This window comes from Marmota marmota, unplaced genomic scaffold (genome assembly GCF_001458135.2).
Source record: "Marmota marmota marmota unplaced genomic scaffold, marMar, whole genome shotgun sequence".
Classification (NCBI taxonomy): domain Eukaryota; kingdom Metazoa; phylum Chordata; class Mammalia; order Rodentia; family Sciuridae; genus Marmota; species Marmota marmota.
The window spans coordinates 8,225,051-8,250,907 of record NW_025999977.1 but is presented as its reverse complement, the minus strand read 5'-3'; the positions used below and the strand labels follow the sequence as shown (position 1 = coordinate 8,250,907).

The 25,857-nt window shown below is 35.2% G+C and overlaps 1 protein-coding gene across 6 annotated transcripts in view; it reads left to right on the top strand.

The window, feature by feature from the left end:
- Positions 1-20,543, top strand: part of Aftph (aftiphilin) — a 63,414-nt gene extending 42,871 nt beyond the window's left edge. For 4 of the 6 annotated variants that reach the window (XM_048804214.1, XM_015479604.2, XM_048804213.1 and 1 more), the window contains 5 exons: positions 1,262-1,384; positions 6,175-6,235; positions 7,756-7,839; positions 12,112-12,235; positions 19,409-20,543. In XM_048804214.1, the coding sequence (XP_048660171.1) occupies positions 1,262-1,384; positions 6,175-6,235; positions 7,756-7,839; positions 12,112-12,235; positions 19,409-19,553 (537 nt within the window). In that variant the 3' untranslated portion in view covers positions 19,554-20,543. The remainder of the gene's footprint in view (positions 1-1,261; positions 1,385-6,174; positions 6,236-7,755; positions 7,840-12,111; positions 12,236-19,408) is intronic. The other 2 variants (XM_048804215.1, XR_007348042.1) reach the window with 2 other exon arrangements.
- The last annotated feature ends 5,314 nt before the right edge of the window (positions 20,544-25,857 follow it).

Below are 25,857 nucleotides of genomic sequence, written 5' to 3'. Positions count from 1 at the left end.
TTGATTATAAAGTTATGATTATGAAATAGTTTCTATTATAATGCTACAAGATTTTCTGTAATCAAAATATTTTTAGTAATTTCCAAGTAAGCTTCATTTGTTTTCAGCTTATTTCAGTGCACAATTTTATGCCAATTTTTTTTTTCTTCAAAAAAGGAGGATGTGACCATTATTATGTGAAGCTTTTTCTTAAAAAAAAAAAAAAGAAGAAGAATAGTACTGGTATTACTAAACTGTCTTTGGTGCAAGATTAGGATGCACAGCATACTCATGAATATATTTTAAAATTGAATGTCTAAATCAATACACATAATGGTGGGATTCATTATTATATATTCATACATGCACATGATATAATGATATAATTTGATCAATATCATTCCCTGGTATTTCTCCTTATCCCCCCCGTCCCTTTCCTTTATTGATCGCCTTTCAGTTTTCATGAGATTCCTGCCCAACACACACACACACCTATACACCTTTTCCTCTTTAGCTTCTACATATGAGAGAAGACATACAATCCTTGACTTTGAGTTTGGCTTATTGTGCTTAACCTAATGTTCTCAAGTTCTATCCATTTTCCTACAATGACAATTTAATTCCTCTTTATGGTTGAATAAAACCCCATTGTGCATATATACCATATTTTATTTTATCCATTCATCCACTGACCAGACACCTAAGCTGGTTTCATAGTTTGGCTATTGTGAATTGGATGTACACCATTTCATCATAACAGTTTAGCAAACATTTTTCTGGTCTGGAAAAAAAAAAGATTAACACATATTGATTTATGTATTATAGTTGAAATATTACACTTGAGAAATTTACTACAGTGTTGCAAAGTATAAACTACAAAATGTAATCTTCTGTATTGAAAGATTCTGGCTTCTATCATTGGTTTCATTTTAATGCCATCCTTGATGCCACTCTTATGTTTACCATTAGTACTGCAACTCTTGAAACAAACCACACGAGTGAGCTTTGGAAATATACAGACTGTGGTGCACTGAGAATTCTAGGCTCCCAGCTCACAGTGCAGGAGGAGACAAATGTGCATTCATATGAATAAATTGCTGTTCTGTTTATCTTTTAAACAGGAAGTCAAATTAATTATATCATGTGGTAATTATACAGTGAAAGGTTATAAACCAATTTTTGGACTGAAAAAACAGGGTGGTGATGATAATTCGGTGAAATACAAGTTTATGGGTTGATTTTTCCCCCACCCACCCATTAATGTCTAATATACCTTTTTCAGGGCATGTTAGAGCCCACCAAGGAACCATTGAAACCACTCTCTGCCGCAGAAAAAATTGCTTCCATTGGTCAGACAACCACCTTGACACCAGAGATGAACACATGTACATCTGATCAATTCCAGGTAAAAATATCCATATTTATACAGATGTGTTTTGCATATATTGACACATGTCCACATGTACTTTTTCCTTACTATATTACTTTGTTTTGATGATGGACATGGTATTGATTGTTAATTAACATTCCTTGAAATACAATGAGCAAATTATCTCTACTTTTCAAAAACAGAAAGGCATAATATGAAAACAGGGTAATTGTGGATAAGTTTTTAAACCAGCACATGCCTTAGTCTCTTGACTTATAAAATGAAGAGTTTGAAGAAGGGATCTCAAAAGTATATTGCAGTTTGAATATTATATGATCATAATTACCAACTCAAATCTGGTAAGTGCCAAAATAATAAAAAAAATGGGAAACAATGCATTTATACCAACTCTTCAGTTCTATGGTATGTTTTTCCTGAAATCCTTTAAAAATTTAGAAAGCAACAAAAGCTGTCTTACCTTTCTTACGCTTTACTTCTTTGGCACATTTAAGCACAAGCTTTATTTCAGTTCAGTATGCTTATATTAAAGTCTGCCCTCTCACTTTGTAGCTGGAGAAAATAGGCCTTTTTGTCTTGCTTACTCTTCCCACATCAAATTAGAAACTGACTCAGTGCTGGTTAAACATTGTTTTGTTAGTGAACACTAACATTTCTAAACCATGTTCTTGCCATGTGTGTCATTTCTTAAGCTTAAATACCATCTTCAATAGTATCTAACACAAAAATGTACTTTTGGATAGCTTTGCCCAAAATGTGTATTCCATTGAACACAAATTCCCAGCAATGGTCTACTAAAATAAGGTTCCAGGGTAAAATAATTGGGAAATAATTCTTATACCTCCAAATCCACCCTTGAAGACTAGCAACACACACAGTAAAGATTCTGAGGAGTCATGTAGTAAATAATCCTATTTAATTCTAACTCATTTCTCAAATTTACCTGGCCCCAAGACCCTTTTGCAGGGGCAGGGGAGAAAAGCACTCCTGTAGAATCAGTATTTTTAAGAACATTAGAAAATGATGCATAGGTCCACATCTCATTTGTGTTTCAAGAAACATCTAATGTTACTGCTGCATACCACGGTGGTTATTCTTGGGCATGGTTTAAACATCAATTTGAAGCCATTGAATTACAGGCACAAAATTAGTGGGCAAGGTAATCTGATGTGTACAGTGCTTGGCTTTACTGATGGTTGGGCAAGCAGACAAGGTGGCTTCAGCAAAATATCTCAGTAGGTAGAATCTTAGTTAACTTTCCTTTCATTGCCTTGATATTGCCTTCTGGCTATCAACTGCTATCACAACCCTGCCTATCTGTGAATATTCCAAAATTACCTCTCCCATAGTACATTTCCACTTCTACTCTGTCAACATTCTTATTTCTATAGAATTAGGAAAGTAACTACTTGGGACATTTACTGAAAATAAAGCTTTCTTACTGAAACATTTATTGCTAAGTTTTGCTTGCCTTCTTCCTCTCTTCAGCCAACCACTTCCACATGTTCAGCCCCATAAGCTATTGCATATTTTATTGGAGTTAGCTGTTGCCTGTCATTTTTGCCCCTTGTTGATTTGATCTTACACATTCATTTTATGCATACCTCACAGCTTGTCATCTTTTATATAGTTTAATTTTGACTTGATTAAAAGCATATTCCACATGATATAATAGAGAACATGTGTTAATTTAGAATTCTGTAAGATGTCTGACCTCCACCACTGAATTGTATGACCCTTGCTTGGCTCCATCTCTGATTCAGGTTAAAATAGTTAACATCTGAAGTGCATTGTAAAGATGCTCCTTATATAAAATGATATTTCCACTAGTCTTTGGCATGCCATATAATTTAGTTTTTATTTTTGGTCATGCAGTAATACTGTTAATATCTTCCCAGTAGTCATATTTTCCAAATGAAATAGCTCTATCCCATAGTACTAGAAGCTTACTAAAATGTGTCAAGAAAAATCTCTTCAGTACCTAATTTTTTCTTTCCCACCCCTCCAACCAGCAATGTTGTATAATTCCCATTGTGACAGTGCTTTTGGATCTTCTCGCTCTGTCCCAGTTTGGTACCCATTGTGTTTGGTTGTGTTGGACTTTTTTATTTTCAGGCTGGCTTAGATTTCTTGTAACCATTGTATCTCTTCTTAAGGAATTAAAATGCTTATTAATAATTGTTAATGGTATTTTTCTGAGATACTTTTACCTGAAAAGACAGCTCATGTGTAATACTGATACCTTTTGTTTTTATTCACTGTCTTTTTTTTATTTTTTTGGTGGGCGGAGTGCAAGGGATTGAACCCAGGGGTGCTTAACACTGAGCTACCCTCCCAGCCCTTGTTCACATTTTATTGAGGCAGGGTCTCACTGAGTTGCTAAGGCTGGCTTTGAACTCATGATCCTCCTGCCTCATCCTCCCCAAGCTACTGTGATTACAGGCAAATACCACCACACCCGGCTCTACCCACTGAATTTAAAGGTCACGTTATTCGTGGTGCCATTACTGCTTGCCCCCTCAATAAATACTTAAACCACACGTTATTCACCGCAATAGAGCAATATTTCTGAGAAGCAGTAATAAAATTAGTCCCCACTAGCAACTTCTCATGGGCTGCTTGATGTGACTTTTTTAGTTGTGAATCAGAATTTTAAAACTAGAAGAAAAAAATACCTAATACCATAATCCATTTTTTCAGAAAGAAAATATTTGGAAAAACTGAGTGACTTGCCCCAAATCATACATTAGTGGTACCACTAGGACTAAAATCCAAATCTGTTTCCATTCTGCATATTTGTTCTTTTTGTTATGATCTTGTTTTCAAAGTGCTTTTGTCTCTGCGGTAATCATTTATATCACATTATTTCAAGTTGTTTTAAAATGCTTCATCCCAGTGCTTTCTCTTTGAGTTTCCTTACCTGTAAATGTCAATAGCCAATTTTTGCTTACCTATTGTTTTTCATCTTCATTCCTGCTAAATGTTGATTTATGTTCATATCCATTCTTATAATTTTGGTTGTGTCCTCAAAATGCCATATACCTGTATGGAAAGGTAATATTCCGACAAACCACTGAGATATTTCTTAGTACCCACCTCCTTGACATTATTTAAATAGAACATATTACAGAGTTTCCTTCATTCATCCAGAAATTTTGTTATTGCACAAATCTAGTTTTGTCCACCTAGTCATTGAATATAAGTAAAAGGTCTTATTGATCCAAAAGTGGAATAAGTTGAATCTGCTGGACTGCTTAGTTTTGTTTTCTGGGATGAGCTCAAAAAAGGTCTTTTCTAAATGTTTATTAATCTTGCCAGATAGATTTTAAACTAAACTTTTACCAGCATTTTAAAAACTTATTTGAAATAATTATAAATTCATAGAATGTTGCAAAGATAACACAGAGAAATACCCTATTCCCCAAGATACATCTTACATAATTAAGGTAAGAATAAAAACCAGGAATATGATATTGGTATAATATGTGTATGTAGTTCTGTATTACATGTAGAATTAGGTAACTACCACTGTAATAAACATACAGAACTCTTTCATTACCATAAAGAACTCCCTTAATAGTCACATTCCACTCTCCCCAACTGTCTTTTATCCATAGAACCTCTAATATCAATGTTTTACTTGGTTTTTATTCTCTTCCTCAATGTCCAAGCTGGACCAAATTTTTGGAAATTAAACACTTTTTAATTTTGCCTATCAGTAGTATCCCAGTTATATCAACACAATTATAATATCATGGGATTAGACTTTCCAAAATTTCAAATTTCCAGAATTTAGGCTTCTGTCCACAGTGTCTTTACCTACCCAGGAATATTTTTTTTTAAAGGAAAAGATGACATGTTGATATTAAAATTCTAAAAAAACCACAAAAACACAGGTTATTCCTAAAAGTTGCCCACAGCATTCCAAAACTAGAAAAACCAAAAAATTTTTTTCCTTTTAAGAATATTCTTAAAATGAAATGAATACTCATTTTTAAAATGTTTTTAAACTACCTTCCATTTTATATAAACATTTGCTTATTTTACCTTTATATTTGGCAGTTATGAAATTTTGAAACCTAGAATAGTCAAATAAGTTCTGAAAATTCTTTTTAGTGCTTTATTTTAAAAATTAAATTCTGTTATCAGATAAGTAATTGATAAGTCAGAGAAGTTTTTTTTTTAAATGTAAGTCCCATCTATTGGCTCATAATTTCTTTTTTGGAAAATCATAAACTTAGAGACCTTGGACTTTGAACCTTCTCATTTATAGGGAGATCACTAAATTAACTGAATTATACAAAGGTCATACAACTAGTTACTTACTGGTTACTTAATGTTGAACAACCCAAATCTCATTTTCAGTATGGTACTTTCTCTAATATGCTATATTTTATCTGTTAAGAAAGTTTAAATGACCAGTCATTTAAAATAAATTTAATCACTTCTTAGTGAAAAAAGTCCATGAGTTTTTAAAATATTTTCTTATTGATCAAGCTAATAGTTTGACAGAATCAATTCATAAATTTGTTTGAAAATGTAAAGATAATCCCATTTCTGAGGTGAAGTTGTTTTTTTTTTTTTTAATGTCAGTAAGCTGTACTGTTTATAAATTTTGCAATTTCAGTTTGTGTTATATTTGTAGGTAACCTTCTGAAATTGTAAATTATCCCAGTTTTTGTCTTTAGGTACTTTGTTGCCTAGTAGTCTTATTGTAATAGTTTTTTATTTTGCTTTGTTTATTAAGGATTCTTTACGTTGCTACAACCTGTACTGATTAATTTTGATTTTTTGGTTTTCAACTCTAGGAGTCTCTACCACCCGTCCAGTTTGACTGGAGTAGCAGTGGCCTTACTAACCCTTTAGATGGTACGTCTCTCCGTAGAGCCTCTAGCACCAGAGCTAGAGTTAAGAAAGCTACAAAGTTCAGACAAACTTCTCTCTGCTGATTTTCCTTTTTGTTTGAACATAACTTATCTTTGGAAATTCAGGCTTTCTTTCTAAATAGTAATTGCTCAAGAAACCAGCTGTTACTATTATTAATAGTATTTATGGTAGTAGCAAGGTACAATTTTAGCTTCTTTATCTTAGGTCAAAAATAAGCTTATTTTTTACAGATATCTAGATAGCTTAAATGATATTTTAGCTAGGACTGATTTATTTCAAATTTTTTTCTGTAGTTTTAATTTACGGAATTTTCTTGAATGCAAAGTCTTAACGGCTAGAGGCTGCTTCAAAGCACAATTATTTAACCAAAAACAATGTGCGGATCCATATTTATTGACTCAAAGTAGTTTTCAGATTTAATATTTTATAGAGCACTTATATGCAAATGTAAAATGAATGATTTTCATGATCCTTTTCTAAAATTTATCTCCAAATGCTAGTAGGTAGTTCCAGAAAACGTTGGTTTTGCTTATAGCTTTAAAAAAAATCTGAAAATGGAGTAACTTATTCTAGTAATGTGGGGTCTTTAAAATAACACACAATACTAGTTTCTAGTGTTCACACCACAGGTTTTCAGTGGACCCTGAGATATAATTGTTCCTACTCCTTGTGCTGCTTAAGTTTGAGCCTTTGTCCAGAATATCTGTCATTATCATCTCAATGGCAGTTGTCATTGCCATTGTCTAAAACACCATCAGTTTTGCCTTATAGCGTAGGTCCTAGGATATCTGGAAAGCATCCAATTGAATAACAGTGCTGAAGGAAAGCCTGGATGCACTTTTTGCTGTTGTCTGGTGTCTTTAGTCAAATCATCATGCTTTTTATTAACAACTTCTTTAAAAATGTATACTATTTCTGATTACTGTTTCAGAGTTAAAGGGGAACAGTACAGCTTGAGGTTGCACATCAGGGTAGGGCAGTTATGACATTCCTTATGATTTTATTTTAAACTAAGTTAATGTATGGTGCGTGTCCTGAAACTGACAACTTTGTCATTTTTTTAAAACACCATTAATTAGAAACCAGTATTACTAACGTGAAAGATTGATTTGGGCATGTATAGTGAGTGATTTAATGTTGGGTTGAGATTAAAGTATTGTTTCCCTTTAACGGGTACGCTTTCCCCTCGATCTTTCTGGTATGGCTTCCAGTTTTGATTGAAAGAACTGAACTCCTAACTAAAACCTTACTAAGTGTTACGTTCTTTACATTGTACATGAGAAAATGTACATTGAATTAAATTGTTACTTTAGAAATGTCCTTAGTAATGAAAAACTAATACTGTACACGTTGTTTTAATGTTGATTTTTTAAAATGTGTAATGACTACTAATTATAACCTGCATGTTCAAGTGTGTGTCTTACCCCTTTTTACACATAACCCCTCCTCCCTTGGCTTACCTTCTGTGTGGCTGCCTACCAACACGGTCACTGAATTTCAAGCTAGTGGAGGTTCCACTCTTCTGAACCTTGATTTCTTTGGGCCCGTGGATGACAGTAGCTCTAGCAGCAGCACCACAATCCCAGGTCAGCAGAGTGTTAAAACCACAATTCTAGTTAATTTACTAAAAGCATGACCACAACACTTGACTTTCCTATAAACAAGGAAACAAGTAGACTGCATTCTCCATAATGTCCTTTTAATACTTTTCTTTCATCTATCTGTTGTTATTTTCTGTTATCTGACTACAAGTGACTTGTATGAGATATTTTTAGGAAAAACTTTTTTAGAGTGTAATAGAGGTAGTTTCTAGCAATAATATAGTCCTAATGTCCTTAGAGAGTTAAAGGCAAGATTTTTTCCCCCCATAAGTAGATAATGTGAGGTTTTTATATGCTTATTTTTTAAAGCATATTCTATAAAGCCACTTGAAAAAATAGACTTGAGATATAAGAATATTTTTAGTATACATAGAAACTTTACATTGTAGTACCTCTGATAACATAACTTTGAAATTCTAGCATTTTAGTTTACTAGTGCTGCTAAATATATATTTAGGTTCCAGAATGCTGGAGTTAGCACACAGTCCTACATAGAACTATTATTGTTTTTATGTAGCTCTTAAATCAAAAGTATACTGTTAGTTTTCCATGGAGAAAGAAAAAATGTTAACAAATTTAATAGTAGAAAAAATTGCTATGAGATACTAAAAGTAAGAAATTAAAACTTACTGGAGTGCCTGTTAATATTTAGCCCTGCAAAAGTTCAGTTCATTGACCAAAGAACTAATGTACTTTGTCATTTATAACTGAATAAAGGATTAAAATTTTAATGGCATTTTTATGTTTATATTTGTTTAGTATGATTTTAGTGAATCCCTGTCATTCCTAATTGTGATCTGGTACTCATGCCACATTGATCAACAGGCAGCCACTGGGGTGCTATATAGATGCCAATACTTAAAATGCATAGTGAGGATCCCTTTCTGTGACCACTAGTGAACAATTGCACAGCCAGCCTGGTTCCTGAGATTTTGCTGGTTTTGTTTTGTTCCATCAGATAACCCACCCAACCTACTTCCAACAGTTTAGGAACATGATGGGATATGGAGGTTATGACAGTCAACTAAAGGTGAACCTGGAACCAGGATCCCCTTTTTTAAAAATCTGATAGGGTAATCTGATCCTGTTACTGGGAAGTTCCGAGGCCCTCTGGTACAGAATGACAGGATTCCTCAAATCTAAGTTCCTGGATATCATTTTTGTTGTTAATTTTGCAAGCATACCAAAAAAACCAATCTCTGTCTGGTTTTTACTTAAAACTGATATTTTACTGTTTACTTAAATTAATTCTAAATATATCTGATCTATGGAATGACCTGGATAAGCTAAAGTTGCCTAATATTTTATAATACTTAATGGAGGGGGGAGCAACCAAAAACTTGTATATCACTTTCCTTATTACTATGTTCCCAAGAAGTAATCATCAGGGTCCCATGTTAAATTTGTTCTCAAGTTTGTTTTGTCACCAAGTATTACAGTTTAAATGAGGTCACTTTGCTTTTGGATGCCTAAAATCCTGATTTAGTTTTAATTTTTGCTTACATTTCAAACTCATTTAAAAAAATTCATAGAAGCACAAATAAACTGGCCATATAAAGAAGTATAGAAATGGCCTAATAATCAGCCTCAGTGTGCACAGCTGCAAGAAGAGTAAGCCGTTTCAGAAGCTTAGTGCTATAGTAGAAGTGAAATCAACGTGGTCAAATGCAATCCTCATTACTTTGGAACCTTTTAAATATTTCTGTTCACTATTTTCATTAATATGCTCTAGCTGCTGTATAAATTGGTTATAATAAATTTGCTTTGGCTTCTTTTTATTGCTATTGGGTTTTGTTAAAACTTACATCAAGCTACAGGTACCAACACTTTAGTATTCCACGTCACCACTTGCTTGCACTTTTTCTGACTTGTTTCTGGGAAAGTCATTTTGTCTTAGCTTGCAATTAATTATTTTGTGTGTGATTCTTAGGAGGTTGGCGTAGAATTTGGTTGGCTAGCTTTATGTAAATAAACTATGCCTCATTAAGGTTGTGTTTAAAAAAACTTGCATTAAAAAAATTACTCTCCAATTACTAGTGTACAATAGGAAGTTGTCTTGTTTCTTTTAAAAAACATTGGTGGTTGTGGATTTGGGGTGGGTTTTTTTTGGGGGGGGGGTTATTTGGGGAAAAGGTGTTTGGGGCTGGAAAAAGGGATGATTTGTCATTTTTTAAAATTTTCATCTGCCACTTTATTATTTGACAGCCAAGTATCCAGTATTTTATAAAACCAACTAAATTTTAGTGGCACTTTTCTGTTGCCAGTCAGAATGCACTTTTTTATTCTGTATTATACTTAGGTGTCAGCTTAAATTTTGTGGTTGATTGAAATGTAACCTTTACCAGCAGAGGAGGGAAGTGCACTGTGTTCATTTTGTCCCTTTACAGATAATTTCCAGGTTTTACATTGTAACTGCAATCCATATACTTACTACAAAAAATAAATGTCCTTTTTAGACATACTTTGAAATGTACCTTAATGAAATATTAAGAACTTGGGAGAGTCAACCTACATTTTCTATAGCCTTCCTCCCTTGTTGGATTTGGTAACTGTGGAAGCTGCTTTTGCTTAATTTCTGTAAACATCTGAGATCTGTTTAAATTTGGTGGTCATCTACAGAATCAGTTAATAGAAGCCAATTCCTGATTCTTTTTCCTTAACCTTGAAATATCCTGAAAGGAGGGAACTTACAAATATATGCATTATAATTTTGTCTGATCTTGGAGGCCTGTTTAAAGAAATAAGTAAAAATTAGACACAATAGTATGTACCTGTAGCCCAGCTACTCACAAGACTGAGATAGGAGGATCACTTTAGCCCAGCAGTTCAAGGCAGCCTAAATTAAAAAATAAAGAAGGAAAAATGAAAATTTAAGCTATAAAACATTTCTTTTTACTATCTGTTTTTTCTGTTATACCCTGAAACTCCTGAAGTTTCTGTTCACGTAATTTGCTGATAATAGGGAGAAAGTTTACCTTGGGTATAAAATAGTTAACTTTTCAGTAGTAATTATTTAATAATATAAATCTATTACATAGGAAATATAAAAAAATCATAAATTGTTAATTTTAGTGAATGTAGATGGGGGAAGGTTTTAGGTAGATTTTTACAGTAAATCTAAACCTCTTTAATTCATATTCCTTTTGACTTACTATAGATTTTTGAACTATTGGCTACCAGACAAAAATGAGAATACAGAAATACAATAAACCCTGGAGAACTTTTTCATTTTAAAAAGTTTTGTTTTTATTTGCTTTTTCTGAAAATATTTTATTCTTCCCACCTTTTAACCTAAAGAAAGAATAGTGTGGTATACATTTAGTAATTTGATGCTTTGAATAATAATAGTTCTTGTCCTTACATATATATATGTATGTATATATATATATATATATATATATATATATATATATATGTATGTGTGTGTGTGTATATATATATATATATATATGTATGTATATATATGTATGTATATATGTATATATACATTTTTTTTTTTTAAATCAGGGATTGAACCCAGGGGTGCTTAACCACTGAGTGACGTCTCCAACCTTTTTTTATTTTTCATTTTAAGACAGGGTCTTGCTATGTTGTTAAGGCTGGCTTTGAACTTGGTGATCTTCCTGCCTCAGCCTCCCAAGCACTGGGATCATTGTCATGCACCACCATGCCCAGCAGATAGTCTGAACTAACCAAATCAATTATCATGTTTGAAAGTTTATATTAACTTCCAAATCTTTTGCTGTGGAAGAAAATAATGAAAAAAAAAAAACTAACTTGTTAGGAGGTTGAGAGAAAAGAGGGTTTTAAAATTAAGTTAATAAGCCAATTTGAAAATTGGGACTGACGCATTATATAATAAATCATTTGCTTTCTGTTTATAAAACAGAGACTTTTGCTCATGCAATGGTGCACATCTATAATCCCAGCTGAAGCAGGAGAATTGCACATTTAAGGCTAGTTTCTGAAACTTAATGAGACCTTCTCTTATAAAGGGCTGACGATGGCTCAGTGTTAGAGCATCCCTGGGTTCAAACCCCAGTACAAAGTAACAGGAGTGGGGTTTGTATTTTACAAATTCTCCAAAAAGTAAAATTTCTAATTTAAAAAATAAGCACAGGATTACAGTGTTTTAAAGCTATATTGTGCTTGTAAAAGGCTCAGATGTTTACAGAATACTACTCTTGCATCTTGGATTGTGACTAATTAAGTAACCTCTGCAGCTTACCATCACTGACTGTCATTTTATACTATAAGGTGTGGATCCAGAGTTGTATGAATTAACAACTTCTAAGCTGGAAATCTCCACCTCAAGCCTCAAAGTGACTGATGCATTTGCAAGACTCATGTCCACAGTAGAGAAGACAAGCACATCTACCAGGTAAAAAGTTAGGGTCAATTAAACCCTCATTTTGAATTCTGAGTTAAAACAGTCCAAAGGGAAAAGCACGTAAGTTGGCAGTCTTTCAATATATTGTCTTAAAATTCACTTTATAAAAGCCAATAGATGTCTAAATCCAGAACATAGTATCAAATTATGCTTAATTATTAACTTTATTAGAGAAGAGTTATTTCATAAGAAAGGACTAACAGATATGATTTTATTTCTCTCCCCCACCCCACTTTGTAGAGAATCTTTCTCACTGAAGCCATTGTAGAAACATTTATAATTCATAATTACTGGGAACACCATCTTAGAATCACCTAGACTGATCTTTTTTCTTCCAGGCTAAGACAGAGAATAGCCACTTGTATTTTCCAAAAGCTTGCTGAGCTGCATCTATGATTTGGGACATGAAACCTTCCTTTACCAAGCTTCTTTGGACCCTCTTTAAGGGCATAGCCTTTAGAAAAGCTATATCCCAGAGTTGGAACCAAAACCAAGAATTATCACTTGGGCCTTATGTTGAGAATTTAGAAAACCCTTAGTTTTATATAATTAAATGTTGGAATAATGCATTGCTTTGACATATTAACCACAAGAACAAACCAGTTCCTAATAGAAATGTAATTATGAGCCAGGAAATCACTAGCCTAAGAGCAATACTGGTTGGTTGGCAGGCCAGCTCTGCTTCCCAAATCCATAATTTATCTGCATTTTAAAAAGGAATAGTTACCTGCTATTTGCCCACTTTGAGAGACGTTTTAGTGCCATCGTGTTAAATTCAGAGTTACCCGTTAAAGTCAGTTCTTTTATAGAAAATTGATTATTTCCCTTTTTGATGTATGAAATGCTGTCATAAAATGTAAGCTTGAATGACCATTGCCTTTTAAACTTTATTGTGTGTTTATATCCATTCATTCAACAGGTATTACTACATATAATTTTAAAAACTGTTGTTATTTTATGAGTACCCTTAACTTTTCCCTAGAACAGGTTTGTAACATAAGTCCTTTTTTTAAAAAATATTTTTAGTTGTAGATGGACACAATACCTTTATTTTGTTTAGTTTTTTTAATGTGGTGCTGGGGATGGAATCCAGTGCCTCATGCATACTAGGCAAGACTTCTACCACTGAGCCACAATCCCGCCCATATAGGTTCTATTTTTAAAGTCCACAGAGTCTCTCTATTGTTCTTATTGCCCCTTGTCATTGTAGTATGCCCCCTGGCACTGCCAAAGCCGCCTTTTAAATGAAAATACTTGTAAATTGCAGTTCCTGTGGACTTTAGGCTTCTTTTTTTCTCTTTCTAAACAAACCATTTCTTCAAGTTGAAACTTGTCACACAGATTTCTGATCGATTTTGTTTTCTGTGTAATATAAAAGGAAATGTACATTTGACTTTAAAAACAACAGAAGGCTACTGCCTTTGTTGTCTGGCCTTTTCCCTGCTATTTCTGGGACAACCCTACTGTTTGCTCACATTTTTTCCCCCTGCAGTCTCACTAACTAAACTGCAGTAGTTTTGGAAATCCCAATGTTGAAAATTCATTTTTTGTACCATTAGGAGGAGCTCTAAACCACTTTGCTGGCTTGCTCTCCTAATTTTTAAAACTTATCCTGCAAACTACACTAGGGAACATTTCTGACACCTATCGTTTTTAAGAAGTTATTCTCCTTTTATGTAAGGGTATTCTGAACTAGAAGAAAGCACTAAAACTACAGTGTACATCCTGGAGGTAGTAGTACAGCTGGATTGCATTACTTTCTAGTTCTTGTCCAGCTTTGTATTTAAAACAAAATAACAAGTAGCCAACTTTGTACTTTGTTTCAAGGAATGTATATTGTTTAAAAATAAATAAGTACATGCCATTTGCACCTGAGAAATGCAAATATCAATTCTTAGTATTAGAATTTAAGGTCTTATATTATAACATATCTCCATGAGTGATTTTTAATTGTGCAAAAAACAGGCAGGTGGCATATATAATTTCAGAAATTTTAATTTTCAATATTTTGGTTGTTTTTAGGTTTCATTTCATTTTTCTTTTTGTTTTGAATAAAATATAGAAAGTAAAGCTCACCAAAATTGTCTCACATATTGACAAAACAGAAGATAGAGTGAATAAGCTTTGTGAGGACCTGTCAGATAAGAAAGGGTTAAACAAACAGTGCTTAAACCAGACATAGCATGCCCATAATCCCAGCTACTTGGGAAACTGAGGCAGGAGGAAAGAAAGTTCAAGGCCAACTTAGGTAACTTAGCAAGACCCTGTCTCAAAAAAGGAGGAGGACTGGAGATATAGCTCCGTGGTAGAGTGCCCCTGGGTTCAGTATCCAATACCACAAAAGAGAGAGGAGAGAAGGAAAGAAACAGTGATTGAGGTAAAGGAAATTTGACATGGAACAAATAGCATCCTACTCTTCTCTAAGTATCTTTTTTTTTTAATTATTTTTAGATGTTGATGGACCTTTATTTTATTCATTTATTTATATATGGTGCTGAGAATCAAACCCAGTGCCTCACACATGCTAGGCAAACACTGTACCACTGAGCCACAACCCCCGCCCTCTAAGTATCTTTGAATAACTAAACACACACATGTTCCTCTCTTTTCAGTACATAGGTTGTGAATGTAACTTCTCACTAAGAATGCAAGTTCTTAGCTTTAAAATAGTTGCATCTTCTTTTCCTTCCTAAAATAGATAAAATCATTTAACTTACATCAATGGGTGACCAGCTGGTTAGTCTAATTGATGTTTCTACAAACCAAAGGACTAGTTATAAAAGGGATACTTTTTGTCTTTTTATTGATGTAATTCATATACCACAAAATCTACCTTTAAGATATATAATTCAGTAGGATTTCATATATTCACAATGTTGTACAACTATCTAATTCTAGAACATTTTTATCATATCCTCTCCCCCCAAAATGCCCTGTACCCATTAGCAGACAGTTCCTATACCTTTCTCCCTCTATTCCTTAGCAATCTCTACTCTGCTTTCTATCTGTGGATTTGCCTACTCTGTTTCCTATAAATTGAATCCTATAACATGGCCTTATATGTCTGGCTTCTTTGCAGTTTTAAGTTCATCCATGTTGTGGCTTATGTCAATATTTAATTCCTTTTTATGACTACATGGCTGTATAATATTCTCTGGTATGGAAAAACATGTTTTGTTTATTAATAGGTTATTTTGCTATTTTTAGTATATGTGCTGCCAGAGCGAGCATCATTTTCACTTGTTGAATGTTAGGAGTAATGCTGCTATGAACATTTGTATACAAGGACGAATGTTTTAGATTCTCTTGCAAGTGGATTTGCTCCCTCATATGGTAATTTTATAATTAATCCTTTGAGGAACTGCCAAAGTTTTCCAAAGTTGATGGCACTGTTTTATATTCTCAACAACAGTATATGAGCATTTCAATTTCTTCATTCTCACCAGTACTTGTTATTTTGGATATAGCTACCCCAGACAGTGTGAAGTGGTATCCCATTGTTGTTTTATTTATGGTACTGGGGATTTAATCCAGGAACACTGTATCACTGAGCCACATCCCCAGCCATCCTTTTCATTTTTTAAATTTTGAGACAGGGTCTCACGAAGTTGCTAAAGCAAGTTCAAGGCCACCTAGCCTCCTGCCTCATTCTTAGAAGCTAGGTGGAATTTCAGACTTGAGCCACTTAGTCCTCCATTATCATTTCATTTGAATTTCCTGAGAAATATTTGCCTATTTTTTATAATTTGTAACAGTTCTTTGTTGCAAGTGCTAGACTTTTATCAAATATATACATTGCAAACAGTGTCTCCCATTCTGTAGGTTGTCTTCACTTTTTTATAGTATCCTCTGAAGCACAGATGTTTCTAAATTGTGATGAAATTGAATTTTTATGTATAATATTTCTTTTATTTATGCTTTAGGTCTAAGAAACCATTGCCTAATTCAAGGTCAGGAAGATTTACATCTAGGTTTTTTTGGAGTTTTATAATTCCATCTCTTAAGTCCTTGATCAACTGAATTAATTTCTCTCTATGGCATGAGGTGGGGGGACCACAGTTTTGTTTTGTTTTTTTTTGCATATGGCTATTCTCTTGTCCTAACACATTTATTTTGAAAAGACTACTCTTTCCCCCATTGAAAGATCTTGGCATGCTTGTTTAAAAAAAAATTTTTTTTTTATTGTTATAGGTGTTTATTTCTGGAATCTTAATTGTATTCTATTGACAAAAAGGGCAGATCTTAGTTAGAAAAGACATAGATAAAAATTGGGTTATGGCATGTAACTTTTGTTTTTCAAGTCTCCCTCAAGCATTTCTTTTTTCTTGTATTCTAAGAAGACTAGCTCATATAAGTGTACAGTGATTAAAACAAATGCTCAAACTGTAAATTATGTGAGCTTTTTAAAATTTTAAAATACAACTTCATATTGCCTCTGAAATAAAACAATTGATACAAACCTGAGAAGTAATCTTTACCAAAACTTTGTTAAAAAATTTCTGTGCTCTCCTTTCCCACACCCCAGCTGCACTCCACAAATGGAGAAGTTCAATTGGGTGCAATTTGTTATGTTTTAAATAGCCTTTTTTAATACATAAGCAGTAAGGGATATTCTAGGAAGTTATTCTTTCAAGTCTTTTCATGCAAATATGCATGCATGTCTTTTTTAAACCAAAAATTATATTTGTGTAGTGATATGGGGGTCAAACTCAGGGCTTTATGCATGCTAGGTAAGAGTGAGCTATATTCCCAGCTCCCAAAATGAGATTTTATAATCCATCCTGAATGGAATCATGGAATCAATCTTTATAATCAGTGATATATATTTGCCAATTTCAGTGAGTTTTTATTTCACGAAATACCCAGACTGTATTCATGTTTTTCCAAAAATATCCTGCTTTATACAAACCAATATTCAGTTCAGGATAATTATATCTAGACATTATGTCTCTTATGTCCCTTATAACCTAGCATATCTCCCCTTTTGTTTTTTTGTTAATATTAGCTTGTTAAAAAGACTAGTCCAGTGGACCTACAGAATGTTCTAAGCTTTGGAGTTGTCCATTTGCTTCCTTAAAGTAGTATTTATTAAATTCTCTATTCTCCCAATTTCCTATGAATTGGAAATTACATCTAAAGGGCAGACATGATGTATGGAGTACATTATAGGTGTTATGTCACAAAAGATACCTGACATTTGGCTGACTGCATTGTTAATGATGATAATGTTCATTGGTGAAAGGTTGATCTTTTCCATTCTAGATTGTTTTTCACATTGAGACTGGAAATGTGAACGTTGGAATGATGCAAATATCCACTTCTTCAAAAATCCTTTGAATAGTTATGCCACCATTTAAGTGCAATGGAAAAATGTATATTTTAATCAGAAACAATGTTAGATTGCTATTCTGTTCTTCTAAAAAACCCTAGAAATTAGTTCAGTGGTTATTCTACTGATATGCCTCAAGCTATTGAACTAAAAGTCTGTTATTAGGGGCTGGGGTTGTGGATCAACCGTAGAGAGCTCGCCTAGCAGGTGCGAGGCCCTGGGTTCGATCCTCAGCACCACATAAAGATAAACAAAATAAAGGTTGTGTCCAACTACAACTAAAAAATAAATATTCTTTTAAAAAGTCTGTTAGATTTTTCATTCATTCTGTAAAATCTTATTTCAGCCTTTTCAGAATTAGTAACAACAGAAAAGTCTAGGTATTAAGTGAAGTCCTGCATCTAATCTTTTTTTAAATTTCACCACTAACTTCCTGCTCACTGTCCAAATACAAAATATTTAGGTGAAAGGAACAACTTGTGTCATATCTAATAGAGTACTAATTGTCCTTTTCCAGAAAAGAAAATTGGGTTTTCTAGAATCCATTTAAAATCATCTTTGGTCTAAAATTAATAATCTATATGACTATAACTATTCCTTCAATATATTGGACATCTAGGAAAAAATGAAGTTTGGATTCAATCATGTGCTCGATTTGGGCTACGTACACTAGGACAACCTGACTTCCAGGAGTTCTTCACATCTGTTCTAGGTGCCAAATTGGTCACTTCTCGTGGGAGTTGGAGTGGTATAGTAAAATAGACTTCATCTACAAGACCCATAAGATTAGAAATGGCCTCCCCTGGGTTCCTTCCTGCAGCCAGTCTTCATGCTGCTTGTATCTCAGCTGGCTGAAGGCTCTCTTTCCTGGAATTTCCCACTGGGGATAAAGAAAGCCTGAGGTTAAAATGACAAGCCTTGTGCCACACACATTTTATGTGAAGGTAATTTTGGAAGTTTCACAGGGGGCAGTTTGGAATCCAGTCAGGCCAAATGTTTTCAGGGCTTTGTAACTAATATTTCAGTAGAGTAGCATGTTAAAATTATGGCTGGGTAGATGCTTTTAGCTTTAAGCTGTGAGCTGTACACATGTACATGTGAATATCCATAAGCACATGCCTTGCTTTAATAAACATACAAAAACAGGCCATGTGTTTCTGTTCACGAAAGAGTTGGCATCTGGCACAGGAAGCATAGAACGCAGAAGTACAACCTTCAGGATCTAGCAGAAGAAAAGATGGTCGAATACCTGAAAGTTTAGTTAGAGCTCTCGGGGGGGTGTAGTGAGGGCTCTATGAGGTGTTACAAGGGCTGCTTACCTAGAAAGGAGATGTTTTAGTCAGTTTTTTCGCTGCTGCAACTGAAAGACCCCACCAGAACAATGATAGAGAAGGAAGGATTTATTTAGGGGCTCACAGTTTCAGAAGTCTCAGTCCCTAAGTGGCTGGCTGAATTCCTAGGGATTCAACGTGAGGCAGGACATCATGGTAGAAGAGTGTGGCAAAGGGAAGCAGCTCACATGATAATCAGGCAACAGAGAGACTTCCACTCACCAGATACAAACATATTGCCCAAAGCCATGCCCCCATTCCCACCACCTCCAGCCACACCGTACCACTTCAGTTTACACTCAGTTAATCCCTATCAGGGGATTAAATCGCTGATTGGGTTAAGACTCTTACAATCCAGTCATTTCTCCTCTAAACCTTCTTGCACTGTTTTTCACGTGTGAGCTTTTGGGAGACACCTCATATCCAAACCATAAGAATGGATTTCCTCTCATTTGACCTATTGCAAAGTCCCATTAATGTACTTTCTTTCTCATTTGTTGATAGGAAACCGAAAAGAGAAGAGCACTTGAGTGAAGAAGCTATCAAGGTGATTGCCAGCCTTCCTGACTTGACATTCATGCATGCCAAGGTGTTGATGTTCCCAGCCACATTAACACCTTCCACCAGCTCCCAGGATCAAGTAGACTGATAACTGATGTGAACTGGACAGTTTCAAATGCTTTCTCTCCTCCTCCCTTCCCTACCATCAAAAGCATACCTGCTTTAATTAAAGAAAATTCAAGTTCAGCTGATTTGTTGGTAAGCCGCACTAGAAAGGTATACATAGTAATGTATATTTATTTACATACTGAAGTCCTAAATTTATATTAGAAAACATGTAAATAATCGGGGGTGAACATTTTTGAAGATTTATTCTTTTTGTGTTGCTGGGGTGTATACATTTATGTCTTTGTGAAATACACTGGTGGTGTCCTTCTTACAAAACTTTTGAAATAAAAAAATTAAAAACTCAAAGCTCCACTGTCTGAAATCCCCTTCAGTCTTTTCAGATTGCATTGAATGTCCTCTTCATTTTTCATATCATATGTTGAATCACTTTTGCTGTCATAAATAAGCTCCAAAGTCCCTATTTAATTTTTTTATTTCTGTGTGATGGGTTTGTTTCAGATCTGGCTTTTGTTATCAATTTTGGGCTCTTTTTTAATCTTTTCAATCTGGCATATTGCTGTTTGACCTTTTGCAAGGTACTTCATCGAAAGCTCTTTTGTTGTAGGGTATAGATCATTGTCAGAACTTGATTGGAGGGGTTTAAAAAGATTGTGTCTGTTTTAAATCAGTTTGATTTGGAGAAGGACCAAATTATATGAATGTCTTACAATGAAATTTACTTGTTACTGATTTTTTTTTTTTTTTTTTTTTTTTGGTTCTATCGTACCACTAGTTTTTGAGGATTTTGCACAGTGTAAAATGACATAATCATAGATTGCTATGGTTTAGGCTGTATATACAGTAAAACTATGGGTTTTAAATGTTTGGGGAAATTCCTATGGAAAAAAAAAAGAGACATGTAGAAGAACCTCTAACAAGGTTAATGTGCATGCCCAAGGTCTTTTGAGATTTCAGTGTGTAAATTTCCTTTTAGCTTACACAAAAATAAAATAATTTAAAAGAAATTTTAGCCTGGTGTCTGTGTAACTTTTATATAAGGAAACATTTAATGTGTTTGAATATGAGATTTTATCCAATATTAATGTATTTCAATCCAAAGAAAATCATTTGGTGGACTTCCGCTTTGTTGAAATAAGAATTAGAATCTGGCTTATAAGAATTGGATCAGTACTTTTAGTAACTTAGCTATTTTTATATATACAACATGGGATTCTGGAAAAAATTCCCATCATTATAACATGTCATCACAATATTTGCAAAATTAAATAAGAATTTATAGGAAATTTTTTTCTTTTCCAAGAAAATGTACAATGAAATTAAGGTGAGCAGATTTTTAGAAGTTAATTTTAGATTATTAGATGTTAAATCAGCAAAAAAGTCACGTGACCTATCATAAGCTACAGGCAGCCAAGAGTAGCCCACCTTACTCACACTGAAAATGTTACAGCAGAACTCTTGCATCTCAATCATTGTCAGAGATTTCCTGGTTACCAGGTTATTGCCTGAAATGATAAGATTCTACTTTCAGCCATTTCCCCTACTTCCTCCTACCAATCCTTTTCATAGAAGGCTTTTCTTCAGAAGTCATATTTCCAATGCCTGAAGAAACTTTCGAATGGAAGAAGATAAAATATTCCTCAGCAGAATTTTACATGTGTCAGTAATTGAAGCTTAAAGAGCTGCTTCTATAGTCTCTGACAACTAAATTGTAATGAACCCACTTACTAGCTGCAATATTGTAAGAAAGTTAATCAACTTCTGAGCCTGAATTATATTAATTCTAAACATGAGAATGATACTACCTACCTCATGGGGTCGATATATTAAATAAAAGACATAAGACACTTATCACATGTATAGACATGGTAGCCACAGCATAACAGCAGCAAACCCTGTGAAGACTCCTAGAGCCTGATAGATTTGAGTAGTCACAGGAGAAGGGATCATTTAAGTGATAATACAGTAACTTACTTTAAAACAATCAGTGACTGACAGAAGTGTTTATAAGATGAATATGCATACTAAATAAATCAGGCTTCCTTTTGTTTGTCATACTGGTCATTGCTGCCTTTGTCACAACAGGTACATCAATATTGGATTGTCTTAGGTTAAAGGCAGTGCTTTAGTACTGAGGCCCAAAACTGTTCTCCCTGTTTGAAATTTTTCCAATAGCACTCAGCAGTTGGCTCTGGAAGGGTCTCAAGCACTTCTGGCATCTCTCAAAGGGAGAGCCTGTCATCTGCCCACTTACTTGGTCATCAGCTACTTCTGGCAGCAGCTACTCCCTGCCTCAAAGTCAACCACAAAGACCCTGCGGAATTGGGGAAGAAAAGAAGCCTAGGAGTAGAAGCCCCAGTAGGCCAAATCACACATTAGTTTAGCAATCAACTTCATGTCCCAGGTGCATTAAAACCAACTCATACAGAGGGTCTCATCCCATTTACTGGCAAATCCAAATAGCCATATATAATTTCCCAGGTTAATCCAAAACAGATTGGGAAGCGTAGAAGAAGACTTTCCTAAATTGAGCCACATCACTCCTGATTTATGAGTCATTTCTTACAGAGAAACTTCTTTCTTCTTCATGATTATGATGTTTCTTATTTAGAACTTGTCATGTTTTTGAATCAAGATTAGGCTTGGCTGAAACAAAAAGCCAAAATACTGCTTTGCATGTAATAATTCTCATCCTTTTGTCACATTTTAATTTCTCTGAAATTGGAATGTGTCATACAGTTGGAAGGAGTGTCTGTTTAAATGGCAGTGGTTTCTTAGTGATGTATGAAACAATGCTGCCTTGTAATCGATGACAGAGCTGATGAAAATAGTAATGGTGGGCTGAAGTGGTAGAAGTTTCCATCCTGTAAAACACTGGAGGAAATCTGCCTTGGGGACTTCATAGGGTCAGAGACTGGAGCACTTAACATCTTGTGTATCCCGTCCTCAACATATGGTTTCTACCTTGTGGTCCGACATGATTGTTCAGGATCTGGTCATGGAAGAAAGGGTGAAGAAGGGATTCTCTCTCCTGTTAAGGAAACTTTCCCTAAGGGAGACACAGTATTTCCAATCAGAATCTATTGACCAGAACTTAGTAGCCACAAGAGCCTAATAAATACCTTTATTCTGGATCTTTTCTCTAGGTTTTGGCTCTCTTAAAGCAGATGGATTCTGGTAGTAAGGAAGAAGAGAACAGATAATATAGACCAAGCAGAAGTCTGGGCTGCACCTTTCACTTTTCAACCCATATAAATAGTATTTCATTGAAAGTGATTTATAGAGAAGTGAATTCCAGGATCATTGCCTCAGAATAGATCTTTTGCCTTCCTGGTGATTTTTCCAAGGAGGAAAATAATCTATCAAAGGCAGTCCAGGATTTACTGGGACCTTAGAGTAAGGTAAATCATGGGTAGAAGTAGGCAGATAAGGTAGAAGGAGCACTGAATTAGATAGGAGTTGTGTGTTAAATACGGTTCTCCCACTAACCAGGTAAAAGATCTTGGATAAATCCCTTTTCCAAGTTTCAAATACTCAAAAGCTAAGGCAGGGACTGAGGGTGTAGCTCAGTGGTAGGACACGTGTTGAATGTGCACAGTGCCCAGAGTTCAATCTCCAGTACACACACAAACTAAGCTGGGAAGAAACTTCAGAGGGCTGGAGAATCAACTGGTCCAGGGCTTTTCAAACCACTCCAGGAGCTCCACAGCCTAGGCACCCTCAGCAAAGGGGTGTCCTATAGTAACACAACGAGCTAATATGGGTGGCTGGGGGTAGGGGAGAGGTAATAGAAAATTCCATTTGATTAAAGTATTCCATTGCAACCAAAAGAACCAAAGATGATTCAGAACTCATACCTAAAGAAATTGAAGCCTAAATAAAGAAATCAACTTACACAACAATCTCACCTATAAAGAGGCAGGACCCAATCCCAGTTTTCTCACTCTTGGCCTTTTTGTTTACACCCTCCTGTGCCTCCCCTCTGATGAGTTCAGCCTTTGCCTAAACATTTATCGGGACTCCTGCGGGCTCAGGACTTTGCAAGGCACTACCCATACCCATGCTTCATTGGCAGCACTCATCACTAGGACTTTGCATGGAAACCTGGTTCCCGGTAACCTCTTCTTAGTTCCAGTTATTGCCTCTCAAGCTGCTTGGGATAAGCCTATAAACCCTTTTCCATGAATATCTGAAGATCACTGTCCTGTTCTCGCTTCCACCAGGCCTTTCCCCATACACATCATTCTTCTCTGGACACTGTCCCTATTGCCAAATTGCTCTTAAAATGTGCTCCCCAGCCAGGCATGGTGTTGCATGCCTATAATCCCAGCAACTTGGGAGGCTAAGGCAGAAGAATTCCAAGTTCAAGGCCAGCCTCAACAACTTAGCAAAACTCAATAACTTAGCAAGACCCTGTCTCTCAAAAAAGACTGGGGCCAGGCGCAGTGGCGTATTCCTATGATCCCAGCTGCCAAGGAAGCCGAGGTAGGAGGATTGCGAATTCAAAGTTGGCCTCAGCAATGGTGAGGTGCTAAGCAACTCAGTGAGGCCCTTTCTCTAAATAAAATAAAACACAAAACAGGTCTGGGGATGTGGTTTAGTGGTGAGTCCCCCTGAGTTCAATCCCTGGTAAAATCACCCCTCCTCCCATGTTCCCTGGCCAAAAAAAGAAAAAGAGTGGGGATAGCTTAGTGATAGAGCATCCCTGGGTTCAATCCCTAGTACCAAAAAAAAAAAAAAAGAAAAGATGCTTCCCATACTTGACTAGATATCGTCTCACCACTGGCATGGGATTCATATTTATTTTATCTCAGACACTTCTTTTATTGTGCCTAAAATTGCATTACTATTTATAACAATAATGTTGGCTCTTTACCTCATATAGGCAGACTTTTCCCCCTAATTGCTAACAAGCCACATTTTCTCTGCCATCTACTTGTCATTGAGCTTTGGTTTGGGGTATTTTGTTTTGTTTTGTTTTATTGGCACTGAGGATTGAACCCAGGGGCACTTTACTACTGAGATACATTCCTGCCCTTTTATTTTGGAAAGAGACTCCCACTAAGTTTCAGAGACTAGCCTCAAACTTGCAATTCTCCTGCATCAGCCTCCCAAGTTGCTGGGAGTTATAGTGATTAACCCTTCACTATACTATCTAGTGTACAGATTCCTGCTTAGCTTTGTAATTTGCAGATTGATAAATACCTTCCATGATCCAAATCACCAACAAATGTGGGCCAGTAAAAATCTGCCTGCCCAGTGTGCCCAGAGGACTCTGAGCCCTATGGCTTCTCAACAAGATGACACCTACATTTCTTCATCTTTCCAACAGATCACAAGAACAGGAAAATGCTGCCTGTCATACTCTATCTGTGACATCTCATGGGCTATTCTGAGCATTTCCGCAGATGATCTCAAAAAATACATGTAGCTTAAAATTTTCCATGACCTCATGATCAAAAAGATTATAAGGGTAATGAGACAAGTAGAAGATAAAATGATGAAATGGATGAATGGAAATGAAAGGATGGGAGGAGAGATAGGAATAGGAAAGACAGTAGAATAAATCTAACATAACTTTCTTATGTACACATATGAAAATACCTAAGTGAATCCCACCATCATGCCCACCCACAAGAATGGGGTCCTAATTAGAATAAGATATGCTTGTATAATTTTATAAAAATGGATTTTACTGCCATGTATAACTAAGAAGAACCAATTTAAAAAATTGGCATGAGGGGCTGGGGAAGTGGCTCAAGCGGTAGCACACTCGCCTAGTATGCGTGCGGCCCGGGTTCGATCCTCAGCACCACATACAAACAAAGATGTTTGTCCGCCAAAAAACTAAAAGTAAATATTAAAATTCTAAAAAAAAAAAAATTGGCATGAAAACAGACACAGACTAACTGAACAGAATAGAAGACAGAGACAAACCACACATCTGTAGTCATATGATCCTTGACAAAGGTGCCAAAAACATACAATGGAGAAACAATAGCTTCTATAACAAATTGTGCTGGGAAAACTGGATATCCATATGTAGAAGAGTGAAACTGACCCTTATTTTTCACATTGCACAAAAATCAACTCAAAGTGGATCAAAGGCCAGAAACTATGCAACTCTTAGAAGAAAACATAGGATTAACACCCCAACATATAGGCACAGGCAATGACTTTCTCAATAGTACTCCTAAAGCTCAGGAAATAATGCCAAGAGTTAATAAATAGGATGGTATCGAATTTAAAAACTTTTCCATAGCAAAGGAAACAAGAACGTGAAGAGAGAACCTATGGAATTGGAGAAAATCTTTGCAAGCTACTCT